At 39.1% G+C, this 21,684-nt stretch overlaps 2 protein-coding genes across 2 annotated transcripts; both read right to left on the reverse strand.

Annotated features, from left to right (window-relative positions):
* Positions 1-18,588: 18,588 nt before the first annotated feature.
* On the reverse strand, positions 18,589-19,266 carry LOC133806016 (uncharacterized). Its single transcript, XM_062244151.1, has one exon. It carries the CDS (start codon positions 19,264-19,266, stop codon positions 18,589-18,591), a length of 678 nt encoding a protein of 225 aa, XP_062100135.1.
* A 40-nt stretch (positions 19,267-19,306) lies between these two features.
* LOC133806017 (uncharacterized) lies at positions 19,307-21,112 on the reverse strand. Its single transcript, XM_062244152.1, has 3 exons — positions 20,327-21,112; positions 20,188-20,225; positions 19,307-20,024 (listed from the first exon to the last, which is right to left on the reverse strand). The coding sequence occupies exons 1-3, from the start codon at positions 21,110-21,112 to the stop codon at positions 19,307-19,309; spliced, it is 1,542 nt and encodes a 513-aa protein (XP_062100136.1).
* Positions 21,113-21,684: the final 572 nt, after the last annotated feature.

Genomic DNA, 21,684 nt, shown 5'->3' on the forward strand with positions numbered 1-21,684 from the left:
CTAGCCATTTGTACAATGAGGGATCAGTTTGATTGGTTCATTACCAATAGGAAAAGGAGTTTGTTATGCAGTTGTCGCCATCGACTACTTTATGAAGTGGGTTAAGGTCAAGCCTTTGGCGACCATAACCTTGAAGAGAATCCTAGATTTTGTCGTGAAGAGCATCATATGTCATTTTGGGCTCCTAAAGAAGATCGTGTCTGATAACGCAACTCAGTTTAATAGTGAAATTTTCACAAACTTTTGTGAGAAGTACGACATAACCAAGAGTTTTTCTTCAGTGGCATATCAGCAAGCTAATGGCCGGTCGAGGCTTTATATAAAACCCTAAAGGTGAGCTTAAAGAAGAGAGTAGATGAAGCTAAGGGATTATGGCCCGAGAAGCTCCCGCAAGTACTTTGGGCCAATACGACCTCCCATTGCACCTCCACGGGGTACACTCCCTTCTCTTTAACCTTTGGAAGTGAGGCTATGCTCCCAATTGAAGCTCTAGTGACGACACATAAACAGATTACCTTCGTTCAAGATCAAAACCACGAATTTCTCAACGTATCCCTAGATCTAATCGAAGAAAATCAAAAAGAGTCACAATTGCAGCTCGCCCATTATCAGTAGAGAATTACGCATTACTTTAACTCAAAGGTAAAAGGACACAAACTTGAACTGGGTGATTTGGTTCTTCGAAGGGTGTTTTTTGGCGAGTAAGGATCCTAAAGATGGTGTATTGGGACCTAGGTTGGATGGACCATACCAGATCATAGAAATTTTACGTGAAGAAACATTCAAACTAGCTAGGTTAAGTGGAGAGTTGGTACCATGGACCTAGAATGTTATTCATCATAAAAAATATTATTAGTAATAGGACAGTTTTCTTAATTTTTTATGTTTTCAATATATTTCCATGTAAGGATTATTTATAAAAGCCATTCTATTTAAATGACACGGGATCGCTACATGTTTAACTTATTCTTGCAATGTATCACATACTCATTATGTTAAAGCTACCCAGAATATCCATAAATTCTCATCACTTGGGGGGCATATAACCCTTGATGAGTCTTTAAAAATATTTAGTGTGATTGGGTAAAATTTGAAACATAGAATTGTAATAATTGAATATTGAACAACCTTTTATAGCTAGCTTGAATTTTCAAAGAAATTCCAGTTACGAATTAAGTTAGAAAAATTCAAAGAAACAAAACCTAGAATGAAACTACAAACTTCTGGATATAACCAGGTCTAAGCCTTGATTTCTAACAGGTATAATGCTATTAGGTGGACAAACTATTGGATACAACCTAGTCTCAGGCCTAACTCCTAACAGGTATAATGTTATTAGGCAAACAAACTCCTGGATATAACCAGGTCCGAGACCTGATTCCTAACAGGTATAATGCTATTAGGCGGGCAAATTTCTGGGGACAACCAAGATATCGACCAGAATTAATTGGTCAAGCCATCAAAAATCTATCTCGATCAAAAGATAACCCCTATGATTGAAAGTGTGCAAGGACTTAAAATTCATACGCATAGCGAGATAATAGATTAAGGGGAACAAAAATAGATCATAAAATAATGAAAATGTACTAAATAAGTATATGAATATCATGAGGAGAAATAACCTCGAACAAATCCTGAAGGCGATTGTTTCAGTTTGTGAAAACATAAATACAAGGGATATAAAAACACCCAAAATAAAACAAACAAAAAAAGAGAAATAGATGAGAGCGCCCTAAAGATCACTGAGCTTCGATAATGGCCTATGTGATGTCACCTCATTGTCACCCCCTCAGTAGCTCTAGAAGCCTTCATGGTCTCGGAGGGCTCTTACGAGAGTTGACTCTTGAACTTAGTAAGATAGCATCCCCAAAGCTCTGCATCCATAAAGGAGAAATCATCTTCCTAGTTGTATGTCCAGCACCGGGAAAGCATCTCCTCCAAGGCATTCGTTGCTTCAGTAACATCCAGCTTTGCCTACACATCATCCCACTTCTCCTTCTCCACATCCTCCTTGGCTTTGACTTCGACCTCAGACAACTTAATTTTTAGTACCTCGACTACCTCAAGTTTCTTGTTGAGGCTGTCAACCTCAACCTGTAGCTGGTCTCGTCGCTGGCTCACCTCAATTACATGGTCCTTGGCTATTTGTTCATTGTCTTGGGATGCATCTAGGGCGACCTTGAGCTTAGAACCGAGCGATGCCACAGATTTGAGCTAAACAAGACCATGAAAGAAAAATTCATGACAAGATTAGCTCGCGAAAGTAAAAACAAAAAGGGAAATAGCATAGGATAAAAAAGGATAACTCACAGTTAGGTTCATCCCCAATGCTCACTCAGGACGGCCCCTAGGGAATGCTCCTCTGTGTCCCTCAAGTCCTTACTATTCCATTGGTTGGCATGACCCACCATGTGGTTCGCCGTGTCATGGAGGGACCCTAAAAGCATTTCTGGGATCCTTGCAACCTCGAGTGGCTCCACTGGGAGTTATACAGATGGTGCATCGCCTTGAACATCTTGGGGAACCAGAGCAGGTTCGCGAAGACGAGGAGGAGGAGCCTCATGAATGGTAACTACATTTACCTGGGCTGGCGGTTGTGTTTGCTGCTGGTGTATTTTAGTAGTGCTGCAACATTTATCCTTTGTAGGAGATCCAGTGGCAGCTCTGGCTCTGGAGGTGCTTTTCTTTAATATTCTCGCCTTCTTGACGTCGGGTCCAGTCCCGACCCAACCAAATTTGAAGGTTCCCTTTAGGTCCATATCTTTGCCTACAAAAGGACGAGCAAAAAAATCAAATCCAAGAAATGATTAGTTAGGGTAATACAAGGAAAAGAATAGAGCAAGAACCCTACCCTCCGAGCTAGAGGAAGAAATTGATATGATTGGTTCTAGATTACAAACCGAGTTGGGTAGAACCTCTAACTCATGGACTATGGGAAAAGGGTGGACTCTAATATTATTTCATTTTTGGACCTACGGGGTTCATGCTCCTCATCTGAACTAGACCCATGCGCGGCATGCCTAATACCCGGGGAAAAAACACCCTGACGGAGGGAACGCCACGACAAAAGGTTTGTACCGTATTCCTCAAAAATGGTGGATCTAAACTGAAGAGTGTTATCTACCACTATGGGACACTAGGGTTAGTCATGGTCATAGTGTACAACCAAGTTATCCACACACTAAAGGCGGGGCACGTTCAGGTTCCGATCAACTGGATGTCGACTAACGAGCTATCGTGGGTTGAATTGAACTAGTCTAAAACTTGGTAAAAGCTCGGTTTAATACTCTATATGGGTTACCTTGGCTAGAGGTACCAGCTGCTACCCCCGGTTTAGCCCGGCCTTTCTCAGGATGTTGTCCATCTTCAGAGATCTTTCTTTTGTGCAGCAACTACGCGACCTCCTCCTCTTCTTCAATGACAAAGATGAGTTCTTGAGGAGGAGGGAGCTTGGGAGGAGGGAGCTCAGGGGGAGGACGTCGAGCTCTAATGGCCAGTGTTTGATCTTTCCAGACCAATTTCCAGGCCACCGTGGTGGCGTCATTAACTACCAAATGAAACTCCTTCTCTTTTGAAGGAATACAAGCGAGAGTTTCATATTGTCTCTGAGGGTCTCTGACTGGCCTGTCCTCTTATATATGGTTGTACAAAGCACTACTCAAAACTTGATGTGGTACCATAGTTTTAAACTGTGGTAAGAACGTTCCTACAACAGTTCTGATATTGTTGTGCCATGCAAGGTACTGCCATGTACTAGCTAGAGACAACAGTTCAAATAAAATTGCCGTCTCATGTACCATAAGGGATGACAGTTTCTGTGCAAATGCCGTCTCCTTCAATACATGATACAACAGTTTATGGACAACTGTCGTAACATGACACAATAGTTTTTAAGCAACTTTCATGCCATATGGTACACGAGATAGCATAATGTTGTGAACGGCTATACCATACATAGAAAATTGGAATTCGTTTCCCTATTTTAAACTACTTACATTCATCCAAATTTTCATGTATAATTACAATATAATTCAGACCAAATCAAAAGGTATTATTTTCTTAACCATGTAAGTGAACATTATTACAAAAATTGCATGAGAAGTTAGTTAAAAACTTACCTATAAACATTCGTAAGTTAGTTTGGAACTGACCTCCCATGCAATGACTTACCATGTAAACACATAGCTTAGAACAAGAAGAAACTTTAAATGTTATACTACACTTGGAATGGAATATCTAAAATTCTCGGGGTGCTTCTACACTTGGAATAATAAACATTAGGTAAAGGAACGTGTATATTCAATGATAGATCGAGCTCTGGTTAATTCAAGATGGACAGACACTTTTTGGAATTCTGAAGCAGTATTTCTTTCGGAAGGTATCTTTGATCACAGCCCTATTCTTGTCTCTTTTTATTTGGAGGTGAGCTTAGGGAAGAAGCCATTCAGATATTTTAGAAAGTGGAAGGAAGCTTCATCTTATGAGGACAAAGTTCGAACTAGTTGGACTAAACCAGCTATAGGTACTTAGATGTTTAAGTTGGTTATGAAATCGAAGAGGCTGAAACAGGTCTTCTTGTGCATCAATAGAGAAGGCTTTCATGATATTTAAAAGGCATAATTTCAAGCAAAACACCATCTGATGGAGATTCAGAAAGACTTGCACAAAGATCCTCTCAATGTTACTCTTATAAAGCAAGAACAATTGGCGAGAGATAAGTTTATTAATCTTCATAAAGCTTATATTCTGTTTTTAGCACATAAAGCTAAAGCAAATTGGGTTCTTAATGGAGATGAAAATACTTCTATTTGTCATGCCTCCTTGAAAATTAGAAGAATCCATAATAGAATTCTTTCAATCAAAATTGAGGATGGCCTTTTGGGTAGACACAGCAGTTAGAGTTCAAGATGCTTTTTTAGGGTATTATCAAAGTTTGTTGGGGACAACTATGCAACACAGGAGGAAAAATTTCAGACAATAGTGGAAATAGGTCCGATCATTTATGAGGTTTAATCTCGGTTGCTTCTAGCAGAGTTCACAACACAAGAAGTTAAAGAGGCTATCTTCTCCATACCAAGGATGAAGGCACCTGGTCCAGATGGATTTAGCAGCTTTTTCTATCAAGATAATTGGGATTTGGTTGGTTCTGAGGTCAGTGCTGCTGTCATATCTTTCTTAACCACGGGCAAGCTTCTTAAAGAGATTAATGCACCATTCATCACTCTCATTCCAAAGACAAAATGACCGGATAATGTAAGTGATTTCAAACCTATTGCATGTTGTAATGTAATATATAAAGCACCATCAAAGATGATATGTTCAAGGCTTCGACAAGTACTCTTTGACTTGATTGTGAAGAACCAGGGGTATTTATTCATGGGAGCTATATAGCACATAATATCATGATTTGCCGAGACTTAGTTCATCAATATGCAAGGAAAAGAAGCAAGTCGAGTTGTATGATTAAGTTGTGGGTGCTTCCGGCAAGTACCTCTTCTGGGAGTTGCGGGTGCTTCCGGCAAGGTGCGGTCCTCCGGAAATGGTGGCTACGTGTCCGTCAACGGGTGGCGGAGCAAGGCCGGGCGGATATGGGTTGCCAGGTCCTGGAGCCAACAAGGCAATGGGTGCCGGAGCGGTTGGAGCAGGAAGCGCTGGGAACTGAGACCCGGGAGCTTGGGGGTGACCGGCTCCAGGAGCGCTAGCGGTCCCCCTCTGTCCCGGGGAATATGCAGCTCCGTGAACTATTCCCTGTCCGGGATAGATAATGGGTATCCTCACCCACTGACCGAGGTGTCCCGCTCTTGCCAGGGACTCGATCTCATCCTTCAGCTGGAGGCACTCGTTCGTGGTGTGCCCCACGTCTCCGTGGAACTCACACCTCTTATTGGAGTCTCGCGGACGCCTTCCTCCGTGAGACACTTTCGGGGGCTTCCTGTAGTTGACCATATTACAGATCGCCCGATAGACATTCTCTCGCGAGTCTATCAAACTGGTATACTCCGTGAACTTGGGCTCATAGTCCTTCCGGGGTTTCTTTGAATGATCTCCCCGGTTGGAGTTTCTTCCGCTTCGTTTACTCCGCGATTGGCTCAAATTTCGTTTTGGGCCTTCCGCTTGCGTCTGCGGCAGGCCAGGAGCGATACTACATCCGGTTTGTACAGCTCCGTACCCAGAGAAATGGGTTTGACTCGGCGTCTGAGCAGACGCGGAAGGCCCATACACACTTGGAGTGAATTGGGCTCCTGGAAGCGTGAGGGCTGGTGCGGGAGCTTGCGAAGCAAAGCTCGGCGCAGTCACGGAAGGCGTTGGAGCTGGGGGAACTCCAAAGGCCTGCTGGTAGGCATCCTCAAGGTTGATGATTCCCTGAGCTTTTGACATGAATTCGGACAGCGTTTCTGCCCGTCTCCTTTGCATTTCCCCCCATAGCAGGGAGCCGACAGTAAGGCCCGATTGAAGGGCGATCAGCTTCATTTCATCGCTGACCTTGGTCTTTGCAGCAGCTTCCATCATTCTCTGAATGAAAGCTTTGAGGTTCTCATGGGGTAGCTGCTTGATGTTGGTTAAGGAACCAACCTCCATGTCGTGGTCTCGGGCAGCAATGAACTGCCTTCTGAACGCGGACTGTAGCTCCTTCCAACTGTGGATGGATCCGGGAGCTAATCTTTTCCACCAGTCCTCTGCGGACTTGGTAAGGGTGAGTGAGAAGCACATGCATTTGGCATCTTCACTGACGCGCGCCACTTGCATCATTTTGTTGTATTTAGCTAGATGGGTGCGCGGGTCTGTCCTCCCCTCATATAATTCTATGTGAGGCATTTTGAAGTTATCCGGGAGGGACGTTTCCGCGATCCTCCGAATACATGGTTCCGGGTCCTCCTCCTCGGAGTCTGACAGGGCCCCGCTTTGCTTCCGAACTAGCTTGGTCAAGGCAGCGATTTGTTCCTCGAGTCTCTTTGTATCACTCTCCGGGAGGTCACGTCCCTGGAGCTTGTCATTAAGATGATTTCGGAGGTCCTGTCCTCGAGGCCGGGCCTTTTCTCCTTTGGCCTTTTCATACTTGGCCTCCAACCTTCTTCTTAGGTCCACCGTGGACCAGCTATCTTCGGAGTGCGCGTCCGCTGCCCGACCGTCCTGGTTGACGGAATCACTAGGGCGGTTGTTCCTTCCCCTAGGCCTGGGTGCCTTAGCACCGGGCCCTTTAGGCACAGAGTGCCCCCTTGGGGCTGAAGGACGTCTGGGCTTAGGAGCGCCAGAGACCTTCTGCGCGCGGGGGGGGGGGGGGGGGGGCAGTCGGCCTGGTGATTCACGCCTTTAGGAGGTGCAGGGGCGTCAGTGCGCACAGGCTCCCCAACTTTTTCTTTGCCCTTGTTAGGGGCGGCTTTGGATGGTTCAGCAGCGGCTGGATCCGGCATGGGGGCATCAGCTCCACCTAGAACAGAGGCATCCTCGTCCGAGTCGCCTAGATCTCCGAACTTGCTTTGGAGGCGCTCCATCATGCGTTGCATTTTTTCGGAGACGCGCTCCTGCTCAGCAAGCTTGGCCTTAGTGACCACCAGTTCTTCGGCTACTTGGACCAGTTCTGGGTCCTTCTCATAGTAGCAGCCGTCTTTGTAGTAACCGTCTTGGACATACTCTTCTTCGTCTTCTAAGTATGTCGTATCTTCAGTACTGACCCGATCCTGGCGGGATGTCGGGTCTTCACCTTGGTAGTCCAAGGGTTCGTTTTGCACTGCATCTTCCATCATAGTATCGGGGTTGACCCTAGCATTTTTGTCAACCGCGGATTTTCTCGTAGTCACCATCTTTTTAGCACGGAGTGAATACAAAAAACGTACACAGAAAAAGAGCTGACTAACAACTTCCTACAGCTCTCAATGAAAGCACCAAAATGTTTACCGAGTTTTTCGAAAACGAATACAAACAGAATAATAAAGAGATAAGAACTGTAGAAGTGCAGAAATGTAACTAAACAAACAGTGTTTTTACGTGGTTCAGGCGTTAACAAGCCCTAGTCCACGAGTCGATGTAATTATACTTGTAAAGAATTACAGTAAGATGGCTGGTGTACAAGAACTTCACACACTCACAGTGTTTCTCTCGGGTTCTCTTGAAGAAGATGAAGCTAGAGAGATTTTAGTAGAGTTCTTGCTATGTGATTTGTTGGCCGTCCCCTTCATTGTAAAATGAGGGGGTCTTTATAGCTAGGGTTTTGGATTAGGGTTTTTCTCTACGTACATGAGTCTTAATTACACCAGCCATAAATAGGGGATACAATTACTGTAGTAGTATGGCTACAAGACTCTATGTCGGTATATTTACGTGAAAATATGGGGAATACACAAAGTCAGCCGTCTTTTCCAAGTTGTCAGCGGAACAGTAGGCGAAAAGGTACCCTTAGGCGTGCTGGGATGTGTGCGGCTTTGACCTGTCGGGCGTGTCAGGTGGGATCCTGTGTCAGGTGGATATCATTCCAAATATGCTTCCTCCATGACTCGACCGCTTGGTCTTGTTCCGTGCGTGGCACGGAACTGTTTCCGCGAAGGCAACCTGAAGAGCTCCTCCTGGAAGGAGCTTCCCCGAAGGATATCCCTTCGGGGGTCCGGGAGAGTTGACGAGCTTCCGTGTCGCGTTTGCATGAAAGAGTAAACCGGACACTAAACGGGAGAGGTGAAGCCTTTCTGTCCATCCGCGTGCTCTGGTCACTTTCCATGAAAGACTTTGATAATTCTGCTTCCCCGAGGATATCCCTCTAAACGCTATCCGGAAATCTGGATAACAGAGTTTTATGTGTTTTGTCTCAGTTTAATCTGGTCAAATTCTTGGAAAAATGCCTCCTTTGTTTTATGTTCATTTTGTTACAATTTTACTTCAGGGCTTGGTTTGAGGAGCTAGAAGGAAGCGAATGGCAGAGTTGAAGCAGGCTTTAGAGCATTCACAAGACTCAAATAAACCAAGGGTGTCATAGGGGGGAAGAGGATTTTGGTATTTTATAAAGGCCCTTACCCTGGCCAAAGGACTGAATGGGTCATGCATGAGTATCATTTTGAACCTGAGAATGCTAATCCTAACCAGGTTTAACTCCTTTCTCTGATTGTATATTTATAAACTATCTCGGTTGGTTTGGACATAAGAAGTTTGTTTCCTATTGTGGGAAAGGTGTAATTTCTTTTTATTCATACTAAACTTGGTATTTATATGGCCTATAATGGGTAAAATAATTTTCCATAATTAGCACAGTGATGTTTTCCATTATGTATTTTAGGATTCTCATGATATTGTTAGAGTTATTAGTACAACTGATTGATGTAGAATGAGTTTTGCATGGATAAAATTATGGTGTGAAAAGAGTTTGAGAGCTGTCTCAAATTTCGGAAAGAAAATTGAACACCCTAGCTGTTCTTTTCATAATTTAAATGGTATTAGTCAATGTAATCCTGAAGATTTTCTGTTGTCTTTCCAAAACCCAGATCATTGATCTTCCTTATAATTAAGATTTAAGAAAGTGTTTTCTTTTGTTTGTTTAGTGAATGAGATCAAAATTTGAAAAATACACCAATGAAAATGAATTAAATAATAATAACAATACAGTCCTAACGATGATATATTTGATAAATTGTAGTGAAAATCAACACACCATAAACCAGAAAACAATTGATCAATAATCAATCTTAAAGACAAAACTGGTTTAATCAAGGAATCAAATCAAAATAGAAATGAAACATAAAGAGGAACACAAACACAAACACATACGTGGTTTGAATGAGTGTTGGCTAGACACCACTCTACTCCACGGCCAAAACCAGCCCCAAGGGCATGACAATCTCTTTATTGATTCTAAGTTTCAATCTGTAAAAAGACAGTGGAAACTACAGTAATTTCTTTGGCATCATTTGTCAGTGCATTTGGATTATGCATTATATAGTGTGTATTTTAAGCCAAGTTATTTCCTATCTAAATATATAATCAACTGGTGTAATGGAATATGGTGATTGTTTTTTGGAATGTATACTTCCACTTTCTATTTTTACTGTCCCTAAAACAGATTTAAAAAGTTGGTTTGAAGCTTTTTTTTTGCACTTCTATGCACATTGAGAATGTATAACACCTATTCTGAATGGCAAAATATTGTACTGAAGATATGCTTGAAAATGACATTTGTGAACTGCAGAAGCTTTCATATCAGAGAGACAAGCTTTTTAGAACCTTTAAACTATGTAGAGATGAATATGGATAATGAGCTTGTTTAGCAGCATGGGTTATTAAAAGTGTTGCTTCTTCTATTTCTCTTCTAAGATTTTGTAACGCCCTACTACCTTAGAGCTGTTACTAAGTGAGGTTAAAATGTGCAATCAACTCGTTAAACGAGGTTTTTAAACAAAAGTGTGATTTAAACAGAAGTCTAGGCTGTAATCTTTAAAAAGTACTCTATTTCATTAAAAGTTCAAGAGTTTAACATACGGGATCCCAAAACTCGGTTTGTAAAATATTTACAATTCAAAACAAGTTTGTAAGTAGTTAACCATCAAAACTAGGGTTTGTACAGCCATTTCTCAAAAAATATCCCCAACCAAAGCAGTCGGGCAGGCCAAACATGTACGCGCCGCCCCCATGCTCTCCGTACTCATGGCTGGTTGACTTTCTCTTTGCCCTTACCTGCAACACAGAGCACCCGTGAGCCAAAGCCCAGCAAGAAAACTCAAACAGTACATAACATATGCATAATATACAGTCACTACAGCAGATAGCTCATATCTAGTCAGACAGTCCATAAAATCTAATGCATATACGGCCATGCCGTCCCAGAAGCGTTACCAAAGCCTGGGATCTCGGTCTACACCGTAAGGATATCCCATGTATCCATTGGGGTCTCACCCTAACCACAAGCACTCCATGTGCTAAGTGGTATTCCCGGCCCCACTGCCGTTCTCGGCCTTCGCCGTTCTTGGCCCTTTGCCATTCCCGGCCCTTCGCCGTTCATTCTGCTATTACCACATTTAGCATTCTCAAATAGCAATCAAATATATAATCATTCCTTTTAAGCTATACCCTAGCAATGACACAATTTAGGGTCGCGCCCTGCAACAATACTATGGGCCCAAGCCCTGCTTTACGGGTGCTACAGCTTTCTTACCTGTATCCCGAGCTTTCCGATGCACCAAGGCTACGAGCACGGTCCTCTAACCCGAGCCTCTCCAAAGACCTAGTCACAACACATATAAAACATCCTCTAATACTAATCAATCCAAAACCACTTCTCGGGACCAATCCCACACTCTCGGAATCCCCAAATTCCTAAAAAAATTCATCGGAAACATCCCCCGAACCCCGGGAGCAAAAGCTCAAAATTGCAAAATTCCATGCTCTGAAACTGGCCTAGCGCTGCGGCGCTGCCCTAGAGGGCCGCAGCTACCAGCAAGGCAGGAAGCCTTCCCCTGTCCTGAAGCAGCCTCGCGCCGCGGCGCCCAAGAACAGGGTCGCGACACTCCTTCGCGAACCCAGAAATCTGGGTTTTTCCCCTGCATTTTCCCGAGGCAAAACACTCCCAGTTCATCCCAAACTCATACCTAAGCCCCAAAACCAATTCAAAACCTCAAATAGACCGTTCAACAACCTATAAACATCATAACCCAGCTCAATTACACAATCACTCCCATAAATCACACTTTAGTTTCATGCCTTAATAATTCAAACCAGAAAGTTAAAAGCTTAAACCCAAACCTAAACCACACTTCAAATTCCATAATTCATAACAGAAATAAACTTTATAATTGCACAGAATCCTTACCTTGAATGAAGAATCCAACCCTAAGCTCCCTTGCTTCCAGCTCCAAGCTAAGCCTTCTAATTCCACAAGCTGAATTCTCACAAAACCAGCCATAGCTATCCTTAAATTTCCACTCTTACTTTCTAAATTCAAGCTTAAAACTCAGTAAAACAGGAGCAATTCTTACCTCAGATCAAATCTTGACTCTTTTTTGGCTTCAATTACTTCAACCCACCTTGACTCCTCCTCTAAGTTCCAAACTCAGCTTCCCTCCTTTTCTTCTCTTTTCCTCTAGGTTTCTCCCAATTTCAGCATAAACAAAACATGCCCCAAATGAAATAACGTGCATGATCCTTTTCCTTCAGCTGAAGTGATCTAAATCCCTGCTAAATTACCATCCTATCCTCTCATAGTTATCCTCTCCTAACTAAACCTCAAGGGCACTCTTGTCCTTTCACCTATATTACAATTCTACCATTTCTTCCACCTAAACTTGCTACTCTCAGCAGTTACTAATGGTTACCCAGGTTACTCAATCACCAATAACCATTAACCACAAATTCTCAACTCAACTCACAAAATTCCCCAAAGTACCCCTAGCTCCTCCCGAGCCGAGTATAAAATCTCGTTGTGACTTTTGAGTTATCTAGCTCTCTAAGACCGTCTCGGCACGTGCATCACATTAATATCACCACACCCACGTGGTACAAACCACATAATATAATTATCATATTTATGCCCTCAACGGGCTAAAATTACCAGTTTACCCCTATCATGCAAACGGGGCCCATATGCATATTTATACCACCCAAACATGCATTCTAATCACGTATTCATTTAAATTCATATATTATCATATTAATACTTATTACCCTCCAGGCACGCTAATCAAGGTCCTAGACCTTATTAGCAACTTAGGGTGTTACAGATTTACTACATCTAAGCTGCAATATGATGTTCTACATTTAAAAATTAAATGAACTTGATGCATTTGTTTAGATATTACTTCACCAATTCCAAGCCCCCAAATGTTTTCAATAAGAAACAAAAAGCTCAGTTAAAGAATTAAACAACACACACAAACACCTTATGATCACAGCAAGAAACCAGAAAAGAAAGTAAGAAAGAACACACACCATTACAGAACTCAACCTTGCAAGAATGAATATCACATCTTAGCTTTTTATCTCTGTTTTCACTCTTCTTCTCTTGAGTTTTTTTTCTTCCTCACAATACCCAACTAGCTTTATAAGACAAATGGAACATTTATACAATGTGTAGGATATAACTACCATAACTAACTTTATAAGCCAGCTTTCTAACAACACTAGAAAGATATGTTTACTCTAATTTTTCCACACAGTGGCTTTCTTAAATAGAAATTATTTTATGTATGCTGATACAAGTGATATTAAACTTGTTGAGATGACTAGTTGACTTACTTGACTATAGTCTTACCTACTAGTGTGGAATATAACAGAATATGACTTACTTGAGAAAACTTCTTGTCATTGTGTGCCTTGAGTGTGTAATCTCATGTTTGATAGTGAATTTGACTAAGGACCTCTATTGCCTTGGCTGTAGGACTAACCTGATTTGGTTAAGTCCGAACCAAGAAAACTTGTGCGTTTCTGGTGTGTTTGATTAAATTCCTGTCAGCTGACTTTTTCTTCGATAATGTTAGCCATTTTTCTGTGTGTTTGTAATCTATTTTTGCAGGGGTTTATAATACAAAACCTAGAATATGAGATTATTTGTTGGCATGTTTTCAGTTGACAAGTGGTTAATATTGTTGATAAAGAATATGTGTGGTTGTACATTTGACACTTGTAATTAAGAACTTTTGAGTGATAATATTTTATTTTCACTATTCTAATACATATATATTTGTTTTATGGAAATTTGTTCAAGATCAAGTTTTTTGATAGGCTATTCTTCTAACTGTATTAATAGTAAATTACACTGATAGTTGTTTTTCAGAGGATGAAAAGTTCTATAAAAATCTTAACAAAGGAAAACCAAAGAGAATGGCATATACCTCATTCTATAATACAGTATTTTTTAGAGATTAGACTTTAAGAAAGAGAGAACTAGCTTTGTGAGAGAGTTTCTTCAGGACTTCTATTATGTGTGAACTGTTATAATTTGAGCGTGCTAGTTCTTCTCAACTGTGTATAGGGTGTAATCTCAGATTGTTGATGCTTAATAAAGACTTATGGTGTGATCTCAGATTCTTGTGAATTATTACATTTGATTCTTCTTACTGTGTTACTATTATTCTTGTGAGCTAGTTTTGCTAATATATGTTTGCCTAAAGTTGACAAGCAAGTAATATCTATCTAAAGTTTTTTTGTTTGAATCTTGAGTAAGAAATTTGAGTTTGAAATCTCTTTGTTAATCTATATGTAGAGATCTTTCCTACAAATCCTAACTAACCTAACAGTATTAGCTGTAAACTAACTTGGTAGCTTATATATATATTGTTGTCTTTCATTTTGAAAAAGAGAGGAAGATAAGTTGTATTGAGAGAAAGAGAGAATACAGAGAAAGAGAATTTGAGCGTGTGTCTTGTAAGGACTGAGAGAAAAACGAAATTGTTGGAAAGTGTTTGTTCCTTTTCTCAAATGTTCTTCAAGTAGTCCTTGTTACATATATCAATACATGAATATATAATAATAGTATAAATATATTATATAGTAATAGTAATAGTATAAATATATAATAAACTCTTTTTTTTTTGTATTTTATAGTAATAGTATTGAATGGTTGGAGTTAGATATCATTAATAATTAATATACATTTATGAATAATATTTATAAACTAAAAATTATATAGTCTAAGTTTATAAAATAAACTAATATACACTATGTAATTAATATACATTATGGATATGATTAGAGTGGAGTTTTTTCCTGAAATATACAAACAAAGGGAATCAAAATTTAGTTTAGCAAACAATCTTTCTTTTCTTTGGTCCCTTCAAGTCTGACTTTGGGCAGGGGTTGGTTGAAACTTCTTAGAGATTTGGTCCCTTCAAGTCTAACTTTGACAAAGAAAGATAATGAGGGTTAGTGAACATAAATTACAGTGAGCAAAAGAAACATTTCTATGATGATACATTAATTATCTATTCTAAGAAGCTTTTAGATGGTGTTTTGTGTTTTGATTCTCTCAGTTGGTGTTTTGTGTGAATTTACACAACTTGATGCATATCTTCTTCTATCTAAATGATCTTTTTTGGCTTTTCTTGATATGAGAATTAACACTAACTGTATTAGTGTTAATTCTCATATCTAAATGATCTTTTTTGGCTATTTTTGGCTTATTTTGTCTATTATGCTTATTTTTTGTGTGGTTATATGACAGGTAGGTGAGAAAAGGTTATGATTTCAGAAAAACTGGAGGATGAATTTATGCTCTTTATACTACACGAATTCATCATGGTAAACTTCTGGTTTTCGTGGACATCACCCTGAGTATAATAATACTTAATCATATAGATTTTGTAATGGTTTTTAATTTTAGTAGCAGAAAAGATCTACAGCTTAAAGCATATGGAACATATAAAATAACACCATACCAAGTGAAGTATTACAGTAGAATATTCTACAACAGTTCCAAAGTTAAAGTCTAGTAGCTTTCTTTCTCCCTCAAAAATGTTTAGTTAATAGTTATGAGAAACAACAAATGTGCTTCTCAAATCAAAAGTTATGAGATGATTTTGTGAGAAACAAAAGTGTGGGGTTTCTCAACTCAAAAGTGGTGATTTTGTGGTATGAAGGCTAGCTTAAGTTGGTTGATAAGCCTCTGTTTCTCAACTATCTCAGCAAACCAAGTGTGTAGATGGGAAGCTTCATTCTTGAAGCGCTTCAGTTCATCCATCGTATGGTTGCAAAAGTTGGAGAATCTCGACTCCAATAACTTCAGCTCTGATTTGTTAACATTCAAATTATTCTTTCTCTGCTTCGTCTTGAGTTTCAAATCATTCATGATTGCAATATGCTCATTCTCCTCCTTCTCAATAGTCATTTCCAGGCTTTTGACTTGACTACTTAACAACTCCAATCTCCTCAAAAGAGCCTTCATTTCCTCTCAAAGAAAACACATAAAGTTACATCAATTTATAATCTGATAAATTAAAGGATGATTAATTGGTGAAAATAGTTTCTTTTTTTAATGTTGCAAAATAGCCATATTTTTTTAAGCTTTCTGAAATGACCTCCATATAGGCTTTGGATTTTATCTTGTTTACTTTGATTTTTTTTTTCTAATTAATTTTGGATGTAATGTATTTTGCGTTTGGTTTTACGTACTCAGACTTGGATTGATTGAAAACCAACCCAAAATATATTAAATCCAAACTCAAGTACATAAAACAAAACAAAGATAAAGTACATAACAAACACAGTCAGAATAAAGTATATTAAATCCAAACTTAAGTATATAAAATTAAAGTACATAACAAACACAGTCAAAATAGAGTGAGTAATTCTTTTTCTAATGTTACTTGAGGAAATACTATTCTATTTATATATATATTTTTTAAAATGACCTCTATATATTTGTTTTAGATTTTTTCAGTTTAGGGAGTATTCTTTTTATGTTCTTTGAGCTTAGTTCTTTGTACTAAATTAATTTTCTCTGTGTTTGATTTCACGTACTTAAGCTTTTTTTTTTAATTGCACATAATAATTGAAAATCTAAACTCAAGTATATAAAACCAAACACAAAACATATGACAAGATCTCTCCATAAACAGAACACATTAATTATAAGTCAAACAAACAAATCAAATATTGCTCCTCTATATAAATATATATATTGCTCCTTTCTTCAAGTAGTGAATCCTATGCAATTTATACAACAATATTCTTCATGTAGATACATGCATATATATTGTATATATATAGTTGTATATACATGTTATTTAGGCCAATTCAAACAAAGCTAACCTTCATAATTTGCTTTAGAGCTACGTGATTAATCTTTTGTGTGAAATTTCTTACTCTTTAAATTAATGATGATGATGATGGTGGTAGACATTTGGAGTGATTAGAATTCATAATTTAAAAAATGCCCCTCACCCTCATCATCATGATATATTCTTTATCTATTTATTTTATTTAATGCTGAGTTTTTTTTTCTCTTTAGTTGAAACTTTTCTAGTTGGCTGCCTTCAAAATAAGAGGCAAGATACTTGGTGTGCAAGTAATTTGTTACGGGAGACTCTTATTTTTGTTTGCAAGAGGTATTACTTTTACCTTGGTTTTATATTATTGAAATATTAGAGGATTTGAATATCTGAAATATTCATCCATAGTGAAGTAGGTTATGAGATTATTATTGTTTGCTGCGGTGATAACGGAAGGTTGAGAACTTGTGTGTCTTAGTGAAGTAGGATCTGAGATATTTGTGTGTTGTGGCGAGATGAGGAAGAAAACATGTGTGTTGTTTGTCTATATGCTTGTTAAGGTAGCTTTCATTTCCAATCGATTTTATATATGTAGGTCACTTAATGTCAAAGAACAATCAATAATTGAAAATACATGTTCTTGTTTGTTTATTTTTCTATGTTCACGTAAATATGTAGCATATATATAGCAAGTCTTTCAACTCATATCTTTGTCAAAGAGATATGAATTAACGTAGTATAGTGTTGTAGTAATAGTAGTTCAATATCATGGATGAAATCTAACTACAATCTACTTCTAAATTTCGTAGTAAATGAGAAGGTAGTTGGGTGACATTTATAATAATGGAGATGGATAAAAGTTGGATTCATCTTAACAGGTTAGTAAAAAAAATCATATAGTTTATTTTGGGTATAAGTTTAAGTTTCAGTGCTTGATTATTGAAGTGTGCTCTAAAATTGTAGAGCAACAGTTGAATATGAGCAAAAAGCTAGGGAGTTTTTTAAGACAAGCGTGATGAATCTCGGATTTCCAGCCAAGATTCTTTTTTTTTTTATCAAGAAGAAAGTTACTTCATTAATCAACCAGCAAGCTAAACAATGAACAATACAAACAATTCTTACAAACCAAAACCACAAGGGAAAACCCTCCAACCCATGCTAACTACAAGCAGCCAAAAGAACCCAAACTAGATTACATGATTAATCTATCTAAAAATCTCTGCTCTTGTACTGAAAGTTTCCTACTTTTTACAATGAAAATTTTGTACTTTATCCCATACTTTATCTCAGTAGTAATGCTAATGGCTGACCAAGAACAATTATCAAACACACAACGATTTCGGTTCCTCCAAATTCCATAAACTACAGCTGCTAGCACCGAGTTAATGATGTCAGATATTATTCCAGGCCTCCTACTAGAGAGCCAAACCAGCCAGCTAGGAAAGTCAGCAAGCCATGCTCAAAAACCCAACCAGCCAAAGATGATTATGAGGATTTGCCTAGATAGACAACACTCAAAAAACAGATGGCCATGGGTCTCATTAGCTACTCCATAGACAGGACAAAGCAGGGATTCAAACATCACATTAAACCAGATCAAATTATCACAGGTTAGGAGCTGAGTGTTAACTGTTTGCCAAAGAAGAAATCTATGTTTAGGTAAGGAAAGTCGGCACCAAACAGCTCTGTGATAGTCTATTTGTTGCTGACATAGTGAGCTGTTATATAGTTTAGAAGGGTGAAATTTCCCAGCACTACCAGCAGCCTTTAGCTCTTCATAGCTGTAGATATCCCTGAGATTACACAGTTTTCTCCAATACCAGCTTGTGTTAGGGGGAAGCCGATAAGAGCAGAACTCAGACCCTTTTAAGTACACAGAATTTATCCACTTAACCCACAGTAGGTCATGCTTCTAAGTTATAGCCCAAATGTACTTAGCTAAAATTGCTTTGTTCCAAGCTAAGCCATTCTTGAATCCAAGACCACCATAAACTTTCGGGAGACAGACCTTATTCCAAGATGCTAAATGAATTTTACTCTGGTTACCATTAACTCCCCAAAGAAAGCCACGACATAATTTCTCAATCTCCTTGATAATACTTTGAGGAAGTATAAAGATACCCATCCAGTAGTTTCTTAGACCAAATAGGACAGAATGAATGAGCCAGATTATACCAGCAAATGAAAGGTGCCTACTAGCCCAGTTATGAATTCGCAATCTAAATTTTTGAATAATGATGTCACAATCTGCATGCTTCCATTTAGTTGGCCTCATAGGGACCCCAAGGTATTTAAGGGGAAAACTACCTTCAGATAGCTGCAACTCAGCAGCTAACTTCTTCCTGTCATCAGCTGAAACCCCTCCAAAGTACACATGAGATTTGCTAGTATTTATTTCCAGCCGAGTAACAGAGCTAAATTCCTCAAGGGCATTCTTTAGCACTCGAACAGCAGCCATAGAACCTTTACAAAATAAGAGTAAATCATTTGCAAAACAAAGGCTTATCAAATTCAAGATTTTACACATTGGATGGTATCTGAAAGATGAGTCAAGAGCAGCCAATTGAAGCCTCCGAGTGAGATATTCCATGATTAAAACAAATAATAGGGGGGACAAAGGATCCCCTTGCCTAATCCTTTTCACCCTTAAATTTTCCTTCAACCCTACCATTCATGAGCAGTAAGTAAGAGGTGTTTTTCAGGCAGGTCATTATCCATTTGATAAATCTCTCAGGGAAACACAACGCTGTTAAAAGATCTTCAATAAACCACCAATCAACTGTGTCATAGGCTTTGCTAATATTAATTTTAATAGCACACCTTGGAGAAGTAGCTGATCTCCCATAGTTCTTAATAAGATCTTGAAAAATCATTATGTTGTGAGCTATTGATCTGCCTTTAACAAACGCTCCTTGATTAGATTGAACCAAGATGGGAAGCACCTTAGCTAACCGATAATAGATCAGCTTAGAGACACATTTATAAAGGGTAGAGCAACATGTGATCGGCCTATAATCCACAGTCCTAGAAGGGTTCTCACATTTGGGAACCAGTGATAATGTAGTATCAAAAAGCTCCTTAGGGATTCTGCCTGTTTCAAAAAACTGACTTATAGCTCTACATATTTCATCTCCAATATCCTGCCACATGACTTTGAAAAAACTTGAGCCAAATCCATCGGGGCCCGGGGATTTTATACTAGGAATACTGAATAAAGCTGCTCTAATTTCTTGATGAGAAAACGGCTTCAACAAGGATAGCTGCTGGTCTACATTGAGTTTGGAACCCAACTCTACACAGTGGACATTTATCTTCTTTGTGGCTGAACTAGGCCTACCCATAATACTCCTGAAGTGGTTCAAAAAATGAGCAACCACTTCAGAGAAATTATCCACCAAACTGCCTTGCTCAGTAATAAATGAAGCTATCCTATTTTCTACTTTTGGTTTCTTCAGTTATGCATGGAAATAAGCTGTATTCGAGTCTCCCTTCCTTAACCAATCTATCTTACTTCTCTGAGTCAGAAAGCTGTGATACATCTGTTCCTGCCTATTGTAAGATTTAGCAGCATTCTTGACATTATCTTGGAGAGTTAAATCTCTTGGGAATTGCTGAGCAAGGAGACGGGCATCCTAAAACTCAACTTTTGCCTTCTGAAATTGAATTCCAATATGTCCTATATGATCCCTATTAAACTTTTTCAACTGGTGTTTCAGCCGCAAGGTCTTAAGGTAAATGGCCTTTAAACCAAACCCCTGAGAAGGCTTACTCCAGCTATCAATAGCCAAATCTTTGAAATTTTTATGGTCAACCCAAAAATTATAAAACCTAAACAATTTGACACCCAAGAGCTCCATGGTCTGAATAGATAGAGTGCAAGAGCAGTGATCCGAGATTGTTTCCCATTTGAACACTGCTGTTGTATTAGGAAATATATCCAGCCATTTCTCATTAGCAAACACATGATCAATCGTAGAATAAATTCGGGCATGGCCATCTTGATTATTCGTCCAAGTAAAAAAAGAACCTGTTTGTTTTAGCACATCAAGATGGGAACTAGCTAACCATTGAGAAGAGTCGAATAACTCAGCTTTTGAAACAGGCTTTCCTCCATCCCTATCTTTGGTTTTAAACACTGCATTAAAGTCTAGCAACATTACCCAAGCATCAGCTGAACTCTTAGGTAAGTTTTTCCATAAGATCTTCCTTTCCTCTAGCGTGTTACGCCCATAAACAAAAGTAACACTAAAAGGAAAATTCATACCAACCATTCTAACTTGACAGTGACCAAACTGACTTGTCTCTTCAACCACAGTGACCTTAACAAAGACCCTCCTCCATATTATTAAAATTCTTCCCTCAGTAATCGAACTAGAATAGTAATCCCAGTTCAAAAACTTATTAAACATCATCTCAGTAACTTTTGACCCCCTCATTTTCATTTCCAAAAGAGCACCCACTCCAACTTTATTCTTACTACAAAGATTCAAAACTTCAACCTGCTTCTTCGGACCATTCAAACCCCTTAAGTTCCAGCTCAAAATGTTACAATTATCCATGAGATGGGCTAGGTTCACTTAATCCTCCTTTTCCTCTCTCTATCTGTTCTTGAAGAACCACAAAATAATTAGACTGAGCCTGACCCGGTTCAACTAAACCTGTATTATCCCTCTGCTTTCTACTCTCTGCTCTCCCTTGCTTATACACCACTTTCTTAGGAGATTGCCAATCTGTTTTAGACACAATCTGGCCATTTTCAGCTGTCGGGTCCTCAGTAATAAACTTAGGCTTACCAGCAACCATTCTCTCATTGAAACTACTCTTTTTTGAAGAGGGATTTCCAGAAGAAAGAATAGCACCTTCCTCTCCCTTGTCTCTCCCTGTCATAATGGGATTCTTTGAAGGAGTGTCCTTCTTTATCCCCTGATCTTTCTGCTCCTTACGGAAGTCAGCCATAGAGTGGCCAAAACCCGCACATGTTTTGCACTTCACAGGTAACCATTCATAT

Source organism: Humulus lupulus, chromosome X (assembly GCF_963169125.1).
Source record: "Humulus lupulus chromosome X, drHumLupu1.1, whole genome shotgun sequence".
Taxonomy (NCBI): Eukaryota; Viridiplantae; Streptophyta; class Magnoliopsida; order Rosales; family Cannabaceae; genus Humulus; species Humulus lupulus.